At 39.9% G+C, this 24,947-nt stretch overlaps 1 protein-coding gene across 7 annotated transcripts in view; it reads right to left on the reverse strand.

Moving 5' to 3' along the window:
* Positions 1–24,947, reverse strand: part of LOC128864375 (pneumococcal serine-rich repeat protein) — a 116,312-nt gene that overhangs the window by 24,623 nt on the left and 66,742 nt on the right. For all 7 annotated transcript variants that reach the window (XM_054104006.1, XM_054104007.1, XM_054104001.1 and 4 more), the window contains 3 exons: positions 5,671–6,290; positions 3,474–5,359; positions 3,236–3,394 (listed from right to left, as the gene is read on the reverse strand). In XM_054104006.1, coding sequence (XP_053959981.1) covers positions 3,236–3,394; positions 3,474–5,359; positions 5,671–6,290 — 2,665 coding nt within the window. The remainder of the gene's footprint in view (positions 1–3,235; positions 3,395–3,473; positions 5,360–5,670; positions 6,291–24,947) is intronic.

A 24,947-nucleotide genomic window follows, 5' to 3' on the forward strand; every position in this document is an offset into this window, starting at 1 on the left:
TTGTAGGTGTGGGGCTCGTCTCTCGCAGCGCAACCGACTCTGAAAGCCGAGCTAACATAAAATCTCCTCAATGTCAGGGTACTTATTTCTAAGGTCAATAGATGTTTAAAATATTTTAGAAAATTATTTCTCGGAAAATTTCATTAGGGGTCTTCTCAGACAAAATTTGCATGAAAAGAAGGTAAAAGTTTACAGAAACTAAAGTAGCAAATATTGGGTTGGCAACTAAGTAATTACGAATTTTTTTTATAAACTGTGTACTTAGGTTTTCATGGAACCAAATAACTTTATTCTGTAATGTAATTCCCATTTTGATCAAGAACCTTTTGCCAACTTTTAAGCAGCATCATAATCCGACGTTCATAACACTTCTGGTTTTTATTATCAAAAAACTGAATCTGGTACGATTTGACATCATCATCATCATTATTGAAATTTTTACCATTCAACGAGTTTTGTAAAGATCGAAGCAAAAAGTAATCAGCTGGTGCCAGGTCAGGGCAATATGATGGATGTGGCAAAACAATCCAACCAAGCTCCAATAATTTTTGCCGAGTGGCGAAAGTTGAGTGTGGCCTTGCATTGTCATGATGGAATACAAAACTTTTTCGATTTGTCAATTTGGGCCGCTTTTCTTCAACTGCATTGTTTACTTTCGTTAGTTGTTCAATGTAGACGTCAAAATTGATCGTTCGGTTGGGTGGTAAGAGTTCAAAGTAGACAATTCCTTTGTAATCCCACCAAACTGATAACAAAACCTTCTTTTGATGAAGATCAGCCAGGTTCACCTGGCCTACTCCACGATCGTTTCCGCTTGATATTGATGTAAGCAACCCATTTTTCATCGCCAGTTATCTTCTGCTTCTTAATTGGCGCGATAACCGCTTACGCGATTTTGGCCGAGTTTAACAAAGCGCGCCAGTCGTTTCTTTCTTACGCTAACCGACACCAGTTGGACACACCAAGTGCAGCAAGCCCTCCTCTACCTGATTTTTCCAACGCAACGGAGGCCTTCCTCTTCCTCTGCTACCACCAGCTGGTACCGCATCGAGTACTTTCAGAGCCGGAGCGTTTGTATCCATTCGGACGAAATAGCCCAGCCAACGTAGCCGCTGGATCTTTATTCGCTGCGCTATGTCTATGTCGCCGTAAAGCTCATACAGCTCATCGTTCTATCGCCTGCGATATTCGCCGTCACCAACGTGCAAAGGTCCAAAAATCTTGCGCAGAATCTTTCTTTCAAACACTCCAAGCGTCGTTTCATCGGGTGTTGTAGCATCATCATAAACATTCCCCATATTTACATACCGAGAATGCTGCTGGAGTGACAGTCCTTGGCCGGATATAAATCCGGGTCGTTTCGGTAACGTAGAACCGACTGTCGTAGAAACGATGTTGTCATCGTCCACGCTTTCGCGCCATACGTTGGGACGGGTATGATGAGAGCCTTGTACATCGCCAGTTATGAGTCGTTGTAATAGATCATTTTCATTACGTTTCTTTAGTAAATCGGAATGAGGAACCCAGGTATGGAGTTTTTGAACACAGTCAAGTTGTTTCGAGTGATTTTCAATGCATGTATGGAAAGCTTCTCTGCAATCTCACGTGTTGTACTGTACGATCCGAATCGATTATTGCTTTGATTAGGGCGTCATCGACTTCAACTGGACGACCAGAGCGTTTTTCATATTTGAGTGAAAAATCACCAAAACGAAAGTTGACAAACCAATTTTGACACTGCCCTTATTTTAAAGCTTCGTCACCATAAACAGCATATAACTTCTTATGAGCTTACGATGCAGTTTTCCCTTTGCGAAAATAAAAAGCAAAATTTGACGAAAATGTTCCTTTTGTTGAATTGCCAACTATCAAATAACAAAATGTGTTTTACATTTGTACTCCGTCTGCAAACCGAAAAATTCAACTGAAGCCATCTACAGGGTTGCCCATATTCGACGGACCCATCTGGCCACCCAGTATCTGTTGACAGAGACGTCAGATCGCTTAATGACATACCGCGTTGTAAGCGTCAGTCCAAGCAGATTTTTACCATGGAACAGTACACGCCACGCGAGAGCTCCCAAATTGTTGAAATTTACATTCAACAAAAGAAGTCAATTGTGAAAACTCAACGCGCGTATAAAAAATTAAATAATGTGAAAAGTGCGCCTTCTAAGAACACCATTAAACGTTTGTACGAAAGGTTTTCGACTGGTGATGCTTTTTCTAATCCAAAGAGGCCAAATCAAAACCGACCAAGGCGATCGGATGAGAATATTGCTCTTGTACGGGCCAGTGTTGAGACGTCGCCAAGGACATCCCGAAATCACCGTTCTCACCAGTTGGGCATTGCTCGGACCACTTTACAACGAATTATCCGCATTGATTTGCATTTATTTACGTATAAGATTCAATTGACGCAAAGATTGTTGCCTGCGGATTTAAAAAAAAAAAAAACACATGGCTGCGTCGAATATGGGCAACCCAGTATAAGTGAAATCCGCAATTACTTAGTTGCCAACCCAGTTCACCCTTAAGATATGCAACACTTTTTTCTTTCTCTCATTTGAGGAGGCCTAGAAATGGGTTTTTGCTCCTAACTATGCACTTTTTCAGAACTTTTTTTGTGTGAAAAAGTAATACTTTTATGAAATTTAGGTAGGTAGGAGTAAAGTAGGGTTTAGTACTTTATTAAATTGTTTGTAGGTAAAAATCAAGATGTTATTATTTAAGTACTCACAGTTTTAAGGCAATTCAGTAAAAATAATTATTAGCGGTTATCAAAGAAGTTATTGGCATGCAAAGTGTTAAGTCGTTTTTAGTAAAAGTTAATCAAACATTTTCAATAGTAAAACACACAGCATAAACCATAAAACATTAACTTTTCAGCTCAAAATAATACAGAAATTAATTCAATAGGAGGAGAAGGAGGAGTAGTTGAACAAATTCAAAAACTAAAAGGACAACAAAAATCACATAAATAGTAGATCAACCCACAAAAGGAGTAACTAAGAGTAAAATACATACATACATACATACATATAACTACTTAAAATCCCCGACTAGAATAAGAAAAAAAAGTATATACGAGAATTCAAAAATATTTCTATAGTAAGCATAAAACACTCGAGTAGAGAATTTCTCGTTGCGAGCATACAAAAGCACTACAAACAAGTTAACAGATTATACATAGGTTAGACTTAGTGATAGCGAGAACTTGCTCAGATCTGCTCACCTGCGCTTGGCCAATCGACGCGTGTCGACGTCACCGGTTCCTCCAAACTCAAATTGATTTTGGTAGAGTAACCATTTTGCGCCGAGTGCTCATGGCGTTTCTCAACGATGCGTATACGCTCCGCCACGGATTTATTTATACCGGTTGTTGGTGAGTCGTCTAGCGTAAGAGGGAGCAAAGAATACAAATTACATAAGCGAGTAAAGGCAAGCAAAGCAATACTAAATTCCATACAAACCTTTTTCACGCACACTCATGCCACCGTTACCGCCGCCCGCTACTGGCTTCAGCTGCACGCCCCACAAAGCATCCGCACTATCGATGTTCTCACCCAAATGGTAGGGTTTCGGCTTGATCGGCTTATTTTTTAGTATGCCGCGTATAGCAGCAATTTCGTCATTTTCATTGTCTGTCGTATCGATGCCACTCGTTGTCGAAGCATAACTACCGCGCGAGCCTTCCGCATGTGCGTCACCGCTCACTTTCTGCACTGAAACCGTCACATTTGTGATGGCTGGCATTGCTGCTGTATCGCTGACACCTGGTGGTTCCACCAAGGTGGCTTTGTAAGCCACCACTGAACTGGCGATCGTGCGGTGACGTTGATGATCATCACCGAAATGTGTAACATTAGCACTTGTTGTTGCTGTTGTTGTTGTCGCTGTTGTGGCTGCCGCAGTGGCGCTTGCTGGCTTGGTGAGACTTTGCAGCGGTCCACTTGTGGTGCGCCGACGACGCCGGAAATTGTTTGTCGGTGGTGGCTTACCATCCGTTTCGACAATATTTACACGCCCCGATTCGGCTGCAAAATGCACCTCGGTCTTGCAGAACTCAACACGTTTTTGCGCATTCTGCGTGCGTTGAAAGAGTATAGAGTTGATATTGGCGCCCGTGGTGGTGCCTGGATTGCACTCGGCATTACCTTCATAGCGGCTCAATTGCATGTTGGGCACCTCAGGCGATTCGTAGAAACCATTCAGATGCACCTGTGAGGTTTTTCGTAAATTCTCACGCACATATTGACTCTCGTCCACTGCAATCGAATGCCGTTTGTGCAAGTCCTCGTCGGGTGTGCGGCGTGCAGGCGACTTTGCGGCACGATAATGCGGCTGTGTGACTGTTTTGGCCGGCTCGCCAAAGTGTATGACTGTGGCGCGTGCAGCGGCTGGTGTTGTTTCGGTGGGCGACCAGTTGCCCAGCTCGCCCGAACGTCCCAGTCCGCTATCTGTGGAAGCGTCCATGCGTAACATGGATTTGCTATCGGGTGGCGACATCTTTTCGAAACCGTACGATTTGCGACGCGAATGCCACTCTGACGAGTTAGTGTCTTTGACTTTTTGACGTGACTCCAAACTGTTGGAGGGATGTTTGAGGTTGCCCGTAGCAGCGTGCTGCGCTAAAGTGCCGCTCTCTGGTGAGGCGCGCTGTGTGCCTACCGCTTTGAAGGCCGACTGGTGGTGTGCTAGTGGTGGTGGTGGTGTCGAGATCTCTGGTGAGCCTTCGGGTGTCAGTTGACGCATTAGAGGTGTGGCTAATTTTCGGCGCACACTCTGCTGCACTTCAATATGTTCATCGGCAGCGGGCAGTTGTTGATATGCAATGAAATCGTCCTTGTACAATGACTCATCCGATAGTTTCTTTAAACGACCACGTATCTCTTTCAGTGACTCGGCTGTTAGCAGCGTGCTATGTTTGCTATTACCTGTGATTTTTACCACCTCCTTGGGCCCGTGAAGTATACTCTCGAGTGCCGCTAGATCGACGTGATTATTGCGCATAGCGGTAGTTAGACGGCGTCCACTCTCCAGTTCGGCGCGCATGCGTGACACACTCACCGAACTGCCTGGCAAATCGAAGGGCACACGCCGTGCAGTGCTTGGCGATTGCTGCTTCGTTTGATCGCTGCTGGTATTGAAAGTATTGTTCGGCGAGGACGATGACTGAAAGGAGCGCCGCAATTTGCTGACACGACGCCACTCATTCGACTCGGCGACCGCTTCGTTCGACTCCCACTCGTTGCTGAGGTCGTCGGTGGAGATGGAATGCGAACGTTGCAGCAATGCTGTGCTGGACGATTGACCACCGAATGGTTGTTGTTGGCGACGTAGCTGGCGTGTGGACAAACTATTGGTGGTAGCAAAAGTGAAAAAATGTTAAAAGAGTTTTCGTTCAAGTGGCAAAAAAAAATCAGACAACTACTTCACACTTTTTATTATAAATTGCCTTCTTTTCATGCAAATTTTCCGTAAAAAAAACGAATTATTAATCGGCACGTTGCTTTGCATTAGCACCAGCAGCTGCTCAGCGTTAAATGACAATTAAATTGAATTGAAAACTGCGTTGCGCAGACAACTCAATTGAAATTAATTTTGTTTTTTTTTCTTTCGAATAATACTTCACAGTCAAAACTGTTATTTTCACTCAAATATACTCACCGTAAATCATCGTCTTTGGCGTTGTCATTCGCCGCTGATGCTGCTGGCTGCGTCGTTAGCCGCGCAGCGCCTGCAGAACCCGCGTAATGCCGGAAACTTTCCAAGTCACGTCGACGCGTTGGTGTTGCTTCGACCAGTTCACTTTGTAGGGTTTGTTGTTGTGCTTGTTGCTCACGCTGGTGGTGGTGGTGATGGTGGTTGTGGCGGTGGTGTTGGTGTTGGTGGCAAGGCATATGCGACTCATCTGCGTCGTCAGCCAAAGCAGTCACAGCCGCACAACAATCATCACAATCAGCGACGCCTACGCGCGATTTGGCTGAATTGCTGTTTTGGCCATATAGAGTAGCTTGTTCCAAATGACGTGCGCTGCGTTGTGGCTGCTGCTGCTGCTGCTGCCATGTTTTTGTACCAGTCACTGCACCATTCGAACTATGCTTTGTTGTTGCTGTGTTGCTTTTTGGTGACTTTATTGCTTCGCTTCTCGTGGCTCTACTGTTGTTGTCAACGCCGCCACTGCCAACAATTGCATGTAGGCTCACCTTACCAACGGCTCGCTTGTGGGTGTTCATTGTTGTTACTGAGTTGTTGCTGCTGCTGTTGCTGCCGCCGCTGCTGCTTTTCTGTAAGATTCAAAGAAAGGCAAATTTGGTGCTTGAGTTTTTAGTTTTCTTCTGGTTGTTGTTTTATGAAATAAAAGTAAATAAATGGCAATTAACATATTTTGTGGTTGCTTTAGAAGTGTTTCAATGTAAATCGATACTCGAACTTAAAGCAAAGAATATCAGATTAAGAAAAAAACGTATAAATTTTAGTTGCCTTTATTGATTGGCAGAAGATAGATTATAATCTTCTAAGTCATATATTTTATACCTGTTTTTTTTTTTCGTTTGTCAGCCAGGCTCAACTTTTTCTTATTTTTTGGCTACGTGCTAATACAAATGAACATCGATGGCATAGTTTTGTGGTTACCCACGCGCCACAAGGTTTTTAGAAAATTTTTTGTACTGGCGTGCAAAGTGAAATTGGCATAATTTGTGAGGGTGGGCTGGCTTTAATAACCAATTATTTGTTTTCAATAAGTCAGTTTTGAGGAACTGAAATATTTAGAAGTTTAAGTGGTGAAGTATAAAGTTTTTATGCTGATTCATGGACGCATTTTTTTTTTACACTAAGAAGAGACAGAGAAGAGTGGCATTTTTTTATAATTGGCGCGTTCACCCTTTTTGGGTGTTTGACCGAGCTCCTCCTCTTATTTTTGGTGTGCGTATTGATGTTGTTCCCCAAATGGAGGGACCTACAGTTTCAAGCCAACTCCGAACGGCAGATATTTTTTATGAGGAGCTTTTTCATGGCAGAAATACACTCGGAGGTTTGCCATTGCCTGCCGAGGGGCGACCGCTATTAGAAAAATGTTTTTTTTTTCTTAATTTTGGTGTTTCACCGAGATTTGAACCTACGTTCTCTCTGTGAATTCCGAATGGTAGTCACGCACCAACCCATTCAGCTACGGCGTCCGTGGTTGTACTAAATCATATATTATTTTATTAAAACCCTTATTAAAGTGACCAACAATCGTCCTGCGCCAACTCACCTCCACCTGTACGAATATAAAAATGTTCTTGATGGCGTCATCTTTTTAGTAAGCGCGTGCGTTGGAAGTTATATCCCTAGCTGACTTCCTGTGGTGACATTCAGTTCAGCGAAAGCGAAGTTATTGCGTCTAAAGAGTCGGTATGTTTGTCATCGGTACAAAAATGAGTTTCGAACAAAGAGCTAATATCAAATTTTATTTTAAAACCGATAAAACTTTACCGAATTGATGAAAAAAGTTTATGGCGATGATTGCCTATCTCGTGCCAGAGTTCATGAGTGGTTTCCACGTTTCAGAGATGGTTGTGAGGACATAAATCACAATGAACGGGCCGCCTAAAATCAGTAATAACCGAAAACTCCATTGGAATTGTTCGTATATTTATCAAAAACGAACTGAGATCATCGTAGAAATTCATTGAATTGAAGTTGAATATCTCGAAAACATCGAAATGTCTATGCACGTTTCATTCCGCCCAACTTAACCGAGGACCAAAAATTGCTCAGAATTCAACATTCGAAAGACCTCATTAAAGTTGCGAGAAAAGACGAGAACTGGTGTTGCAACGTGGGGTTTCCAAAATAGACTTGAAACTAAGCATCAAAGTACCGTATGGAAGACCCCAGGCGAGCCAACACCCAAAAAATCGCGTTTGAAGAAGTCAAAAATCAAGTCGATACTCATTTGTTTTTATGACTCCAAGGCAATTGTCCACAAGGAGTTCGTGCCAACGGGCCAAACCGTCAATGCAATTTTTTATGACGGCGTTTTGAAGCGTTTATTGCATCGCATTCGTCAAATTCGCCCTGAATACCGCGAAGGCGGAAGCTGGTGCTTATTGCATAAGAGTGCACCATCTCATCGATACCCTCTTGTGACTGATTTTTTGACTAGAAATCGCGTTTTAACCATCAATCACTCTCCGTGTTCGCATGATATGGCTTCCTGTAACTTCTACCTATTCGAAAAATTGCTTTTGGCCATGAAAGGAAAACGTTTTGCGTTCGTAGAGGCCATCCAAAAGGCTTGTACCGATATCCTGAAAGACATTCCGGTCAGTAACCTGAAACACTCTTTCGAAAAGCTTTTAAATCGCGCAAAACAGTGTATTGAGGCCAGAGAGGACTATTTTGAATAAATAAACTCGAAGTTATCAGAGCAAAGCTCCTGCGGTTTCGATTTTAACTCAGTCTTGTTTATTTTGGACTTCATCTTGAATATGATTGGCACATACACCCTTTTTGGGTGTTTGGCCGAGCTCCTCCTCCTGTTTACGGTGTGCGTCTCGATGGTGTTCCACAAATGGAGAGACCTACAGTTTTAAGCGGCCTCCGAACCACAGATATTTTTTATGAGGAGTTTTTTCAAGGCAGAAATACACTTGTAGGCTTGCCATTGTCTACCGAGGGGCAACCGCTATTGAAAACACTTTTTCTTACTTTTGGTTTTTCGCCGAGATTTGAACCTACGTTCTCTCTTGACTGGATTAGAAACGAGGTCGTTCGTGACGAAACAGGCGTTAATGACGTAGTGAAGTTTATAAGAACAAGAAGACGAGCTAGTGACGACAGAAATATCCGAATAGCGAGGGACTATATACCATATGGAAAGCGCGGACCTGGAAGACCACCAAAGAGATGGCGCGACATCAGCGGAAGGACAATAACATTTCGTCATTTTGAATTTTAATAATACTTTGTAATTTATAACTATGTAATTGTGTGAATAAAAACAGGTGAAAACCTATAATAAAAGAATAAGAAGAAGAAGTTCTCTCTCTGAATTCCGAATGGTAGTTACGTACCAACTCATTCGACTACGGTGCCCGCTTAGGTCAGGTTAGGTTAGGTGAATTGGCTGCCCTCAACGCAAGTAGGCCAATCAGTGGGTCCTTGTGATACTCTACTTGGTCCTCTGTAAACCATTTCGTGGCCCTTAAAAAGCTGGCTATATTAGCTAGTTTGAGATTCATAATATCCGTAATGTTGTTCAGAAAAGTGAGACCGAGCAATCCCAACCGCCTGCTACACAGAGCCATGCCCCGCATAGAAGGTGTTCTACTGTTTCCTTCTCTTCTATATCCTAGAATTTTCTAAAATATACATTGGATGATGCCACTAATTTACTGACTTTGCCCTTTTATTAGGCAGTGCCTGGATAGGACTCCTACTATGATTCTTAGATCCCTCCTACTTAATTTAGAAGAGGTAGACTTCAAGGTAAACTCTTAGTGTGACTCATGTTCCATTCGCGCCACGTTTGGCTACTGATGACACAGGGGTTTAACTGTTTCCAGTTGGAATTAACAAGAGCAATGGTGTGACTGTCCATTAAAAGTTTACAGGTTGCCAAGGGCATGGCTATGTCGACCTTCTCTTGACTAATTTGGAGCGAGGAGCGCAATCTAGCTAATTCGTCGGCCTTACAGTTGCCTTTAATGTTGCTATGTCCTGGCAGTGAGAGTACTTTAATAAAAAAATACTGTGCAGGTATTTCTAATAATTTGTAACACTCTTTTACATTCTTAGACGAGTGTTTATCCTCCTCCTATCCTCTTATCATGAGTGGTTTCAGAGTTGCCAGACTATTGGAGTAAATGAATATTTCTCGAACTGTGATTACCCTTTTATTTATTTCAGCTTGAAATACGCGGCAATGATCAGGCAAGTGAAGAGATATATTCGTGCCTATAGTTTCTGAATATACACCACCTCCCACTTGATTAATGCGTTTTGAGCCCATCAGTATACCATGAAGTGATTCCGTTTTCCTTGTTTATTACACCATTTTCTCGGTCGTATCTGGATGGAAAATTAATTTTATAAGGCATGTTATTTTATTTTACATATAATTAAATTTCTAGACACCGAGTCACAAAAGTCGGTGGTATAAGGAATACCAAGAAACATCCCAAGTATGCTAGAGTGTTCCTGGTTGTTTGTCCTGAGCTTCGGTGACTCCTTCAATTTTAGCGCCGCTTTGGTGGCTAGTTGTCTACAATATAGGTCAATTGGCAATAAACACAGATCAGATCGCAACACAGAAGACCCTCTCGTAACATTTGCATAGACCATCCTAGTAAGAAGGGATTTTTGAAGCCTTACGATCACAAAAAAGTGGGAAATATGCCGGCTGAGTGCTTAAAGGCTGATGCGAATGCGACAGTTAAAATAGTATACCCTTTTCGAGGTATCTGGAATCCGGAAATCGTACCAATCGAATGGAACTAAGCGATATTAGTAAATTTGGCCAAAAATGGTACTTCTCGGATTCCAACAACTGTAGGGGTATTGTACTATTGCCGGCAGTTGGTAAAATATGAACGCATTGTTGAGCCAATAAAGCCAATGTAAGCTAAATTCGGGGAAAACCGCTCCATTAACACCATGCGAGTGATAATTGAAAAAGCATTTGACTCTCTCAAAAAAGAATGGCTTTGCTTCAAAGGCGTCCCTCCTTAGAGAGGATGGGTATTCCGAGGAAAATCATAAATTTAATTACAAATAGCTACAATGAAGCGAATTGTAGAGTTCTTCCTTTTGTCTCTACTACTGGAGTCCGAAAAGGGTATGTCTGGTCCCCTCTGTTATTTATCGTTGTACTAGACTAGATTTTACACAAAAACTGAGGCGAATATTCACTCATTAAATCGTGGATGAAATTAAATTTGCTTCAGCAAGAGTTTGCAGGCTCTAAATTAAAAAAAAAATTAGTATTAAAAAGACGAACTCAATGCATATCAAAACTCTCAACGCCGCGTTGTTTACAATGGGAAAAGGAACCATTGCTGACATTAACAGTTTTTGCTATTTGGGAAGTACCATCTCCATAGATGGGGGCGCAAAAAATGATATTAACTACTAAATAAATAAAGCACGTAACTCATTTGCTAGGCTTCGAAATATATGGCGCTCTAACAGCATCAGAACTTGCACAAATCTTAAAATTTTTTACACGTGCGTTAAGTCCTTGTTATTGTACTGATCCGAAACTGGGCTTGCGACAGTAATTGCGAACGCTCTGGAGAATTATATTACATGACAAAAAAAGCCTCAACAACGACATAAAGAAGAGAAGATATGGATGGATAGCAAGAATGATAGAAAGAAGATTGCGCCCATCAAGAGTGCGTGACGTCACGTTTTTCCGAGTTGTGCAGTATTGCCAATCATTTGCTCTTCGCAATAAATTAAGTGCTTTTTTATACCGAAAATGCGAAAATTTTTAAGTTTTGTGTTTGTTTCTTTTTTTTAATTTAAAGCTACCGAAACTTTAAGTTAAAAAAAAACTGTATTTTTATACAAAAGAAGGTTAAAAAAGGCCACTTCGAGAAGATTTTAGTGCTAATGAAAATTTGTTGATTCTTATAAAATTTGATATTCTGAAAGTGTGAACTTAATTTTTTGCTCCTTTTAAGGTTATGCAAGAATATTAAATCTTCTCCCTCAACTCTTCTTAAGATTGAAAACCTTTTTAAAATTTTAAAAAGCGTTTGAACTTACTGAATGAGAATTAAAACCATAGAGGTATAATCATTTCTGCCGGTCATCAATTCTTAGTGGGACATAGGGCATTAAGCAAAAAATACCAGAAAATACTAAAGAAACCATAATGACATTTTTATAAAAATAGTACCTTATCTAGTTACATAACCTCAAGTATAGCAAAAAAGTCGTTCCCTTCACAAAAGAGGTTTGCTTAACAAAAAGAAACTAATAAATTAAATTGTACATAAGCATAACACATTTATTTAAAAAACGTACATTGTAAAGACAATTTGTCACCTATACAAAGTTTTTTAAGTAATTAAATAAAAATTTGGTGTTTATTTTCTTTAAATGGGCATTTTAGTGCGTTTTTATATCCAAAGCTAGGCAACACTGCAGTAGCGAGAGAGAGATTTGACTGCCGAAAGCAGAAGAACACCAACAACACCTGCAATCGCGGGCAATGCCACCAGATGTTAAAAAAAAGTAAAGCTAAATAAAACTGAGTGAATTATTTAACTAATTATTAAAAAAACTATATTTTACAAAATTATTAACGTTAAATTTTAATTAGAACAGGCTAGAAAAATGTCGTGAAGAAAGAACAAAAACTCCGAATCTAAATAACAAAAACAAAATGCTAATCAAGTTACGAAAATGGTAATCTAGCCATACTGGTGCTAAAATCACGTAACTCGCTGTCAAATTTGCTGAGAGCAAAGTAACGGGACCACGATAGGCGCCATCTCATTATTCTTTCCATCATGGATGGATAGGACATACTCTGCGAAAGCCTTGCGCTGAAATACCGCATGCGACCTTGACTTGGAACCCACAAGGAACGAGAAGAAGAGGCAGACCACTGATGACTTGGTTAAGACTGTTGGCAGTGAAACTGGAATATCGCTTGATAAACTGAGACTTATTGCTATAAATAGAAATGTTTGAAAAGCTTTTGTTGAATCCTTAAGCTCCTAAAGGAGTAATGGAATATATAATAATAATATGATACGGACGCTTCTCAAACAATATTGCTGCAATTTGTTCAAGTTGTTCAACTGTTGCACAATAAAGAATATCTAAATCCTGAAACCCATTCCAGGATAACGGGATTATAAGAACGGGATCTCGAAAATGCCGTGATTGTAAATATAGATAAAATTTACATCGCTAGCGTTTACCCCTCACTCCAATATTTCAACACCCTGTTTGTCTTCCGTTTGTAATAAATGCGGTGAAGCGTTTTTTTATTTCAATTCAGCTTTAATAGATGTTACCGAACTCATCTCTCTTACTTAGACAGGCCGCATAAGCGCAAACGGCAATTGAGTTAGTGTACAACTTCCCCGGTGTATCTTCTCAATAATTTTTCTTTTCGAAATCAATAAGAATTTCCGTTTGCACTTTAGTCCCTATTCATCTCTATGTATCCAATCGTACCTGAACACTTTTGTTTTTGCTGTTTATATGCGATTAATCAAAACCCACTTAAAATCTTCCCACTAACGCGGTAATCTACTGCAGTATCTGCACAAGCTTCTCTTATGAACTCAACTGTAAATAGAATACGTGTTTCATAAAAAGACCAACCGCCAGTTGGGATTTCCATTTGTCAGCGCATCCTACGGTGAACCACCTTTACATGCCCGCGTTGTACATTTAAACAACAAACGCAGCTCTGTCGTCAACTAAATCTTCTTCTTCTTCAAAAAGAGGTGTGCACATTCAGTCAACATAAACGGCGCTTTCAATTTACTATAACAAAAGTTTTCATTGAGAGTCATAACTTTCAAGTGTCAATGCGTTTTTGTATATGAATTCAATTATGCGCATGTATGTATGAATGCATGTGGGAATATTGAATTATTAATACAAACGATTTATTGCTGTTCATCGCTCGTTGCCTTAATCTCTCTTAATCTCTTTAATCTTTAGAGAGCCTAAAATCACCAACTCATGCTTTAAATTAAACTGTATTAGCGCAATAAACCTGTCGCCACTTAAGAGCCTGTATACTTACATATAATGCCAACAAACACCCAGCATGCGGTGCTCTGCCATAACGGAAAGGTATATAAATACGAAAGAGTAGTGAGCAACGCAATAACAAATCAGCAGGTATAGAAATCAGAGAGCATACTATACATTTTCTTCTTTGTTTTGCCTGCTCAGTCTCACTTAGTGGAGTTTGACTCACAGTGAGCAAACAAAAAAAAAAACGGTAATTTTTTAAAAACAATTTTAATTTAGTTTTAAAGTTTTTAGTAGTAATTGGAAATAATTGATAAATTTTATTAATGCAGGGTGATAGTAAATTTAATATTACAAGGTTGTATAGCAAAAATATGCTTCGAAAAGCGGGTCATAAAGGCCGGTCGTAAGTGGGTGCTCGCTATGGGCTGGTCAAAACAATATATGGCACCTACCGCATTCGCTACAACTATGAAATGGAAGAAATTCTCCAAAGGCTTACTGTAATACTTTTTATCAAAGCCCAAAGGATTAGATCGAATGAGCGAAATGCTAGGAAAGCTTTTATTTTAACACCAATTGGAGGATAAAAAAGAGGCGCCTTCGAAGGATATGATTAGATGTCGTCGAATTAGATCTTAAGGAAATGAATATACACAGCTGGAGAGATATGGATAGAATAAGGAGGAAAAAATCGTTGACGAAACTATGGTCCACCACGGATTGTGATAAGTTGCAGTCTGAAAATACGCTGAGAAGAGTGAATACTATCGATGCCGTAAATTCTCCATACGCCCATAGGAATGGAAAATGGACGAAGAAAGCTATTGTGTCAATAGACATAAACGCGGCTCCACCTTGAAGAAATGCTAAAGTGGCGCCAGGGTGGACATTTGCCGAGGAGGATCTATGTTATAGTGTCAGTGGGTGCATGTACTACATACCAGTGGTGGGATGAAACCTTTCATAATATTTGTGACATTTTGATTTCAACTTACACAAAAAAGAACAAAACAAAAAAACACAAAAATACTTAACCAGAATTAAAAACAATTCGGTTCACATAGTTAGGTTAGGTTAGGTTATAATGGTTGCCCAGAGAGTAGGGCCCACTTGGACGAAATAGTTTGGTTCGTCCTTTGTGATACCATTTAAGGACAGAGAAGGGGGAGGAAGGGAAGGGATGGGGGAGTGGTGAGTGATTGTGGACTACGAACGGTGACTAGTCCGCGGTTGTGTTAACCTCATTATGCTGCTGATGTAGTTCATCAGATTTTTGTTATCAACACCTGCTATACCAGCAGGCGCAGAAGAGAAATGAGAACCAAGATACTTGAATCTTAGTCCCGCGAAGGCTGGGCAGCTAAGGAGCATATGCTGAGATGATTCCACCTCATCCTCCATGCAGCTGTCGCAAAAAGGACTCGAAGTGATTCCGAGTCTCACGGCTTGTGTACCTCGCGGACAGTGCCCCGTGATGATGTCCACGAAGTTTGAGAGATGACATTTTGTCATTCCCAGGATATCCCTCGAACGCCTCCTATCCAAACGTGTCCAGAAGGACTTCGCGACCCTACACGTTCGTGTACTTGCCCAGCGTTCGCTGAGTTGGTGCATAGCCCATCCTTCCAGGAGTAGAGCGCAGGTTGTCAAGGGGATCCCGATCCTCTCCTTTCGCGGGCACATTGCCGCACAGGTCCCCTGCCTGGCCAGCTCGTCGACTTCGCAGTTTCCTGCAATGTCACTGTGACCAGGTACCCAAATTATCTTTATGTCGAAGAATTCTGATGCAATCAAGAGTGAGACCAGGCATTCCCTGACCAGCTTCAAATGCACCATAATAGAGCCTAGGGCCCTGATGGCCGCTTGGCTATCGGAGTAAATATTTACCCTCTTAACAGTTGTTACGCAAGTAAGTAGCCAGTCAGCTGCTTCTTTAATTGCGGCCACCTCTGCTTGGAACACACTGCAGTGATCCGGTAGCCTGAATTTGAGTTTGATGGGGAGCTCTTTGCAGAATACTCCTCCTCCAACCCTACCGTCCAACTTCGAGCCATCCGTGAACAGGTTAACGAGGCCCTGTCCCCAGGTGTTGCCCCCGGTCCACTTCTCCCTTGGTGGAATATGGGTGGAGAAACTTCCACTTGGACTTAGCGAAGGCACACACTGGTCCGTCGACGAAGGGATGGACTCAAAGTTTCTGAGGATGCTTGAGTGCCCATATGTGAGGTTGAGCTTATAGCCCAAGCCCCTCAGTCTGATTGCGGTACGAGCAGCGGCAATTCTGCCTGCGATGTCTATAGGTACCACGTTTAACATTACATTAAGCGCCAGAGTAGGAGTAGTTCGAAGCGCCCCACTGATTCCAATGAGTGCAGACCTCTGGACTCTCTCTAGCTTTTTAACTGATGTCGTTCTCTCTAGTGAGTTCCACCAGACAGTGACTCCATATAACAGAATTGGCTTTATTATGGTATTATAGATCCAGAATACAACTCTGGGCGAGAGGCCCCACCTTTTGCCAATTGCGCCTTTGCACCCATACAAGGCGATTGTTGCCTTCCTTACTCTCTCCTCAATGTTGGGCTTCCACGTCAGCTTACTGTCAAGGATTAGACCTAGGTACTTCACCTTGTCAGAAAGCACCAGTGGAGCGCCTCCCATCGAAGGGAGCTGAGCTCTGGGTATTTTGTATTTCCTCGTGAAAAGGACGAGCTCCGTCTTAAGAGGATTCACTGATAAGCCGCAATCTGCTGCCCATCGGACAACTACGTTCAGATATCCCTGCATTAAATCATACAGGGTATCTATAAACTTTCCTCTAACAATTAATGCCACATCATCCGCGTAGGCAATCACCCTACAGCCCCTCCTCACCAGCTCCTCCAGCAAGTCATTGATAACAATGTACAGAGAGCAACCATCTCACCATTGAAAGTGGGCAAGATCGGCGAATAAGCACACCCAATTTCCAAATAAGGGTAATTTTAAAAATGATAAGAATTCAATATTTTAGTTCATAGAACTCAATATTTTGGTGCGGAGGCAAACCTCCGAATGCATTTCCATCATGAAAAAGCTCCTCATGAAAACTATTTGCATCCCGAGGCGGCGCAAAACGTAAATCACGCACCAAACCACTCGACTATATTTGCCACCCAGATTCTTCTTCTTCTTGATTGACGCGATAACCGCCTACGCGAATTTGGGCGAGTTTAATAAAGCGCACCAGTCGCTTCTTTCTCGTGCTAGCGAAGCCAGTGAGATATAGTACACTCAGTGAAGCCAAGTTCTTTTCCACCTGACATTTCCAAAGCAGAGGAGGTTTTCCTCTTTCTCTGCCACCACCAGCTGGTACCGCATCCTATACTTTCAGAGCCTAAGCGTTTGTATTCATTCGGACGGCATGATCTAGCCAACCTCTTCCTTGTAGACAATCAAGCTGGGATGAAAACGGTTCGGTAATGGCCAGTAGAAATGTGTTGAAGAATATATCCCTATTACCTGTGCGATAGATGGAAATGAGGAAGCGGAAGAATTAGCGAGAGAATGATGTAAGATAGAACTCAGCTAATCGAGTTAAAGCATGCAAGTCGCGCTGGCTTTCCCGGTTTTCAAGTTGGGTAGAAAGCTTTTGTAGACGGAAGGGCCAATCTGCACACCTGCAGAATATCGCTCTTTGAGCAACAATGGAGGGAATTTACTGAATTTACCTTGAAAAACGACTTGTCCCCATAATACCAACGAGGCACTGGATTACGTGGACATAAAATTGCCACATTTGGGGCTCCATTGGCTTTTTAAGAGACGTAGAGATCGAGAAGAAGTGGCGTGAATGGCACTGCATGAGTGAATGGCTCGCACATTGAAGAATGCGCTTAAAATTCCCTAGCAATCGCTTCCTTGAGAAAATAGTTTAATTATAGCTTCCTGTAGTAACTAATTGGATCGCAAAAAATTCAGGTTGGCTTTACATGCATGTAGAGAAAAGACTGATAAAACCTTTCCTTGGCAGCACAAGAGACCTCTGTGGTCACTTGATAAAAAAGCAGCCCATCTTACCTAAGCTAACCTATTACCTAAAACTTCGTACGCACAATAAATTTTAGTTTACTTCAATGTGATCTAAAAATTAGTGATTTTACATAGCCAGCATCTACTTCTTATACAGAAATTTTCATAGTATTTTCTTTGACTCTCTGTCAGAAGAAAGGCTTTGGCTATATTTGCTATAGGTATTTGAATTATTTCGGTATAATTTCGAAATCATTTCTGGATTATTCTCAAAATATCATCATTTGAGGAGTCGAGCGGGGTCAAATAGCAACTCCGCGCTAGCCAATTGACTTTGAAAAGTCGCTTATCAAGGTGACTACCTAACTTCGTGTAGAAGAGAACGGAAGTTTGATGTGCCATATGGGATGATGAGTCAACTGGCTGAAACCAAAGAGCAGTGGACCAGGTTCCTATGATAAATTTCAGTTCACACAAAGTCGGCGGTTATGGCTACGCAGCTAAAATGGAGCTCCAGGTAGTAATTCGGAGGAAAAGTATAGACAAATGATGCCAAAATCTAAAACCTGCATCAAATCGGCACGATGAGTATGTAGTTGCTTTGCGTCATATATAGACCTACCGACCCCAAATGCGGCAATTTTATTTGTTAAGGGGGGATTCCTATTTCAAACGCCAAAAAATACGGGTTTTTACGAATTTTTATTGGGAAAATTGTCACTTGAATCGTTTGGAAAATTTACAGCCATATTTATTATGCATTATATAAAATCAACTTAAATTTTTGGTCGATTTTCTGGAAAATTGTGGCTTTGACAACGCTCGAGGTGAAATTTCTATGAAAATCCCTGGTCGCTTGTAGCCACGATAGCTTCGTCAATTTAACGAATTTTGTCATGAAATTTTGCACAGAGTTCTTTGAAAGTATGATAAACAAGAATCGATTTTTTTAAGCCGGGGAATAGGAGTCCCCCCTTAACATCGGTGCTGAAATGTGATTGGATATTTTCAATAAACGTAAAGTTTCAGCTACTTTTTCAAAGAGAATCCTGTATATTGGAAATAAGTTTGTAATTTTTGCCATTGAAGTTCAAGTGCGAAAAGGAGCTGTCACTGTGCAAATGACACATTACTTAAGAATATACGCCTATTTCGTCCACCTTCCTCACCTTCCACGAATATATACTAAGTATATCTTTCTATCTAAAACTACATTCGATGCGCGCTGAAATGTCTGTTGTTAATTTTTGTTCAATTTTTTCTTGCCTTACAATTCGACTGCTGCTACTTGACTGTTGACACTGCTGTTGGATTACCGTCGCTCTCTGCGTTTTGTTTGTTTTTGTTAAGTTTTGTTTTCGATTAAAGCGGTTGTCGTTAAGCTGGCTGGTTGGTTGGTTGGTTGGTCGCTTGGTTAGTTGGTCGAATGTTGGTCGCTTTGTGCAGATTTGGAGATTTGCGATTTGCGTCTGCGTGATTATGTTAATTCCAACCTCGCAGTCACAGCCGGTCACACAACACCACCATGGCAATGACCGAAAATTGCGAACTGTGTTTGGCCTCAGCAGTGGCGGCAGGCAATGCCCATTCTTCGCCCTTCCACTTCGTTACCCGCACGCCGGCTTTTATGTTCATTTCTGTGCTCACGCTTTTGTTATGCGAATTATAGCCGCCCGCCTTTGACGTTGAAGTGAAAGAATCCATGCTTATGTATGTATGTATGCTAGTATGTCTGTGTGTATTTATGCATTTATGTGTGTGTGTGTGTGTGTGTGTGTAGCGTTGAGAAAAGGGCAACTGAACCCACCTGAAAGAAAGGCAATTTTCTGCGCACGGAACTTGTCGATGATTTGTGTGGGCGTCACACAAAAACCAAAGACAGCAAATTGATGGAGGATTTACAATATCAAAATTTCGTGCGTGGTTAATTAAGTTGCTACAGAGAGAATATTTAATGTTTTTGTGGTTGTTGTTGGTGTTATAATAAATCAAATTTTAATTGGAGGTACTGTAAAATTTCTTGAGAATTGGAAATTTTCCACTTTCTGTAGTTGAATTGAAATTAAAATTTTTTAGTGAACCATTTCCTCAGAATATAAAAAGTTTTAAGTGATATGGCAAGTCGTTGAACTGTGTGTAAGTATGTTTGTATGTATATAATTGGGCAGTGATATTTGTATGTCTTTTGAGTTTAGATGCTCATAATACGGTTTTTACACATTCATACTCGTGCATTCTTTGTTAGGTGTTTGGGTTGAGGCTCTGCTCTAGTTGAAATTGCCTCACAAATGGAGTGACTTACAGTTCTGTGCCACCTTTGAATGGCAAATTGTTTTTATGAAAAATGTGAATGATAAGGAAAATCAAATTAGTATTCGCTGAGTTTTAAGTTCGCTATATGATCGCCTTCAATGGAAATATCGTTGATCTATATGAATTTATTAGCGAAGTGCTCACTTGGAACTGTATCTCTGGTTGATTGAAGAGAGTTTGTTTCGACAAGTCTTGACGTCGAATGGAGATATTTCAACTGTTTGCCTCTGAGTTCCTTTATCTCAGTTGGAGAAAAGGCTGAAATGTCGTATTTCAATGCCGCGGGCACTTAGAGCGCATACAAGAGATATTTAGGCTAAGATCCAAAGTCGAAAGTCGTACTTTATGTGCTGAGTCCTTGAGTATTATATGAGAGAAATATTTGATCTCAGAGTCAAACAGTCTTACAATCTGAAAGTTGGAGTTAGAGAGCGGAGGATCGAGGATAGAGGGAATAGTGTTGATAGAAAAATTTCGCTGGAAATATGCCAGGTGAGGATGATATCTTAAAAAACAAAAACAAAAAAAAAAAAAATATAAAAACAGTATGGAAACTGCATTTTCCGCTGAAAAAATCTTGCATCTCCAAGCAATTAATTAAAATGCCCCGCGTTGTGCTGTTGTTCATTTATACAAAAACAAAAAAATTACATTATATTACAAAACGAAAAGAAGCTTTTTATTTTGAAGAAAGTATAGTTTTAAAATTGTTTGCAGACAATTTTAAGATGTGCTTGTGAAGTTGACTATTTTTATTTACGCAACAATAAACGGAAAATAGAAACTGCAAAATAATATTTTTAATATAGCACATATTTTTTTTATAGCAAGAACCGTTTTTTTTTTAACCTTTCAAAATAAATAATCCAATTTTATTTATAGAAAAGTATTTATTTTATTGTAGTATGTTAAAAAAAAAATAAAAAAAACAAAAAAATCTTGAATCTTTACAAACTTTCTTGAATAATTTTGTTTTGCAAAAAAAAATTTATTTTAAAACAGTTTTTCAGGCACTTCAAAACCAAAAAAAAATTTTTAAAACCAAAAAAATTTTTAACAACCAAACAATTTTTTAAAACCAAACAAAAGTTTTAGAAAACAAAACAAGTTTTTAAATTCAAAACAAAATTTTAAAAACCCAAAAATTAAAAAAAAAAAAAATTTTTTAAAAACCAACAAAAAAATTTTACCAAAAAAAATTTTTTACAACAAAAAATCCTATTTTATCACACAAAACATTCATTTTATATTACGAAACAAAAAAAGTCTTTTAAAAACCAAAAACATTTTTTTACAACAAAAAATCCTTTTTTATCACACAAAAACATTTCTTTTATATTACAAAACCAAAATAAAAAAAATCTTTTAAAAACCAAAAAATTAAAAAAAAAACCAAAAATGTTTTTACACCAAAAAATCCTATTTTATCGCATAAAAACCTTTCTTTTATATTACAAAACAAAAAAAATCTTTTAAAAACCAAAAACATTTTTTTACAACAAAAAATCCTATTTTATCACACAAAAACATTTACATATTTTATATTACAAACAAAAAAAAAAATCTTTTAAAAACAAAAAAATTAAAAAAAAAACAAAAAATGTTTTTACAACAAAAAATCCTATTTCATCACACAAAAACATTTCCTTTATATTACAAAACAAAAAAAAAAAAACAATCTTTTATAAATTTTAATTTAAAATTAATCTTGTTTTGCGAAAAAAGTCAATTGACCCTGCACAAAAGAGGCATCGTATGGAGTTCCACCAAACATTTCGGGGATGTGGACTTCGCCGTTGACATCTTCCTCCTCTCACACAAACTCACTGACATCCAGGCGAAGGCGGACAGACTAGTCGCGCTGGCACGCACTGTCTGACTGGAGGTCAACATTGCCAAGGTAAAGGCTATGAGAGTCAACCCCAACAAAGCAAGACCTATAATAGTTGACGGGTGTCCGGTGGAATTTGTCGAAAGCTTCTGCTACCTCAGCTCCACTATCGCGACAGACAGTGGAGCAGATGAAGATGTCAACTGCAGGATAAACAAAACCAGGGCGGAGTTCTTGCGAATGTGTACAGTATGAATGAGATCGCAAATCTCCAGGCGCGCTGCGGATATTCAGCTCATGTGTGAAGTCTGTATTGTTATATGAAAGAGAAACATGGCTGGTCTCCATCACACTGAGGCTACAATCTTTCTTTAACAGCTGCCTGGATGGCGTTGGATAGGTCACACTCTTAGGAAGCCAACAGATAGCATTACAAAAACATTACTGGATTGGAACTCGTAAAAGAGCAAAGGTCGCGGTCGGCCCAACATTACGATGTTGCGCGAACGAGCAGATGCCGACGTCACATGGGACGGTGCAAAAACAACAACCCAAAACCCCGTACGATGGAGCAGAGTGAACAAGGATATAAAAAAAGATCTTAAAATAATGGTCCAAGCTATCTTCTTGAGCCTTTCTTCATATATTATATATAAGAAAAAAAACACAGTTTTGAAGATTTTAATTAAAAAATATTATATTACAAAGTAAGAAAAAAAACACATAAAATGCAAAGCAAATACAAAGAAAATTCCAATCAACTGTAGGCAGGTAAGTGAAATGTTTAAAGCACCAGACTGGCACTTCCCAAGTAGCACTCAAGGTCCATTTTGATACCATTATGAAGAAGGGAGCACTCAGTGCCCTTAATCGTATTGCTGCCAAACCTGGACATTTACAGAAAAAGTGCTCAACATTATCCTTCTCTGAAAAGTTCCCGCAGCTGCTGCAATAGAGATTAAATGGTAAACCCAGCTTTTCTGCTTGAGTGCCGACCATCGAATGACGGGTAAGTACAGCTACAAGTTTGTAAATTTAATGGTGTGGAGTCAGCAGGACTAGCAGCGTCCTCCGTCTACATATCGACATACCACACAAAGAAATGTAGCTCAATCTGATCTGCACTTTCCTGAAAAACAAGTTGTGCAATTCAGCCTTAACAACAGTCAAGCGGAGGCCGATGAACGGGTGGGAAACATCTCAGATGAATTCAGTCATTTTCATTTCCCTCAATGCTCCTATGTCTCTGAGTCCCAAGTCGGAGAAATATTACCAGAGTTGACTAGCTTGTATCTGCACTATGGCGCCGTCAGAGCCTTGATCAACTGAGCGCGATCAACCTTTAAAGTAATATTTTTTTATTGCGCAGAGGGACTAATCTTAAAGCATGATCGGGTCGATTTGTGGGGAGGCAAAATAATCGCCCATTGCTATGTGAAAATCATATTCTAGGGATCAAAATAAGAAACTTTGCCGAAGGAACCATACCTCTAAAACGAATTCTGATGTCGCCCAATTTGGGTCGAACTTTTAGTGTCTTTTGTGGGGAGGCAAAAAAATCGCCCATTGCTCTGTGAAAATCATATTCTAGGGATCAAAAAAAGAAACTTTGCCGAAGGAACCATACCTCTAAAACGAATTCTGACGAACTTTTTAGTTTCTTTTCTCATGTAAAGGCCAAAAATGGTGATATTTTGAAATAATTGTATGGGGAACCCCTTTGTGGAGTTCCAGGGGGTGTGCCACTGGTATGGGTGGATCGGCCGTCCAAAATTAGTGGGGGTCGGTCATACATTTGGACTCGATTGGAACACTCTAAATGAGTCAAAATGGGATTTTTCGTTCGACCAAAATTGGGGGACATCAGAATTCGTTTTAGAGGTATGGTTCCTTCGGCAAAGTGTCTTATTTTGATCCCTAGAATATGATTTTCACAGAACAATGAGCGATTTTTAAATCAACCCGTCCTAATGTGTGTATATATAATTGGCACGTACACCCTTTGTGGGTGTTTGGTCGAGCTCCTCCTCCTATTTGTGGCGTGCGTCTTGATATTGTTACACATATGTAGGAACCTACACTCGGAGGTTTGCCATTGCCTGCCGAGGGGCGACCTCTATTAGAAAAAACTTTTTCTTAATTTTGGTGTTTCACCGAGGTTCGAACCACGCACCAACCCATTTAGCTACTCGATACTCGGCGGCTGCTACGATACCTTTTATTATAATGATCTTCCAGGCCTAAGTGGGCCGCTTTACGCCTTCATGGAGAGTGGCGACCATCGTAACCTACTTTAATTATTTCCAAACGCTTTACCAAACATTATTTTGCAGTTTTCTGGCTAATTTTTAACTCCTGGACTAGAAATATATTAAAATGTTCGCAGGCCGATTCGACTCCACGACTTCCATGATTTTAATGGCAGTTCCGATGATTGCCCTATCAGGGCGTATGTAATCGTCAACGACAAGTATTAACAGAAGGGAATCGTTGAAATCACCGCTTTACTCTTCCGTTGGCGACTATTTTGTGTTCATAAACAACAGAACTTTTATGATCGCCTGCTTGAACTTTTCGCCTTGGTCCAGTGGTACTGAAGAATATATGGATTTTTTCTTTTTTTATCTAAATTTTAGAGAGCTGTAACACACATTTGGGTTCACCAAATATGAGACTGAAAAATAAATATTTTTTAGGTGTTATTCCATTTTCAAATCGCTATATTTATGCCCCAATGAGATGTCTATATCGTAAGATTTTGCACACTAAAGACATCTAGCGACGAACACGAAGACCTTCTTGGGTTAAAATATTATAGTTATTTTCAGATTCAATGTGAAATCATTAAAATAATTAAACTTAACTAAAAGTTATTAATTGCGAACATTTTTATATTGTTTTATTTTATTTTTATTTTTTTTTTATATTTAATTATTTTTTATTTTTGCTATAATTTGCATTAATTCATTTTATTCAAGTCAAGAAACGAGTTATCGCAGACTTATTTTCTATTCATATTAAATTAACATTTTGCTTTGGCAACACCAATTTCAATTAAAGAGATCTACCC

The sequence above is a fragment of the Anastrepha ludens genome, chromosome 5 (assembly GCF_028408465.1).
Source record: "Anastrepha ludens isolate Willacy chromosome 5, idAnaLude1.1, whole genome shotgun sequence".
NCBI lineage: Eukaryota > Metazoa > Arthropoda > Insecta > Diptera > Tephritidae > Anastrepha > Anastrepha ludens.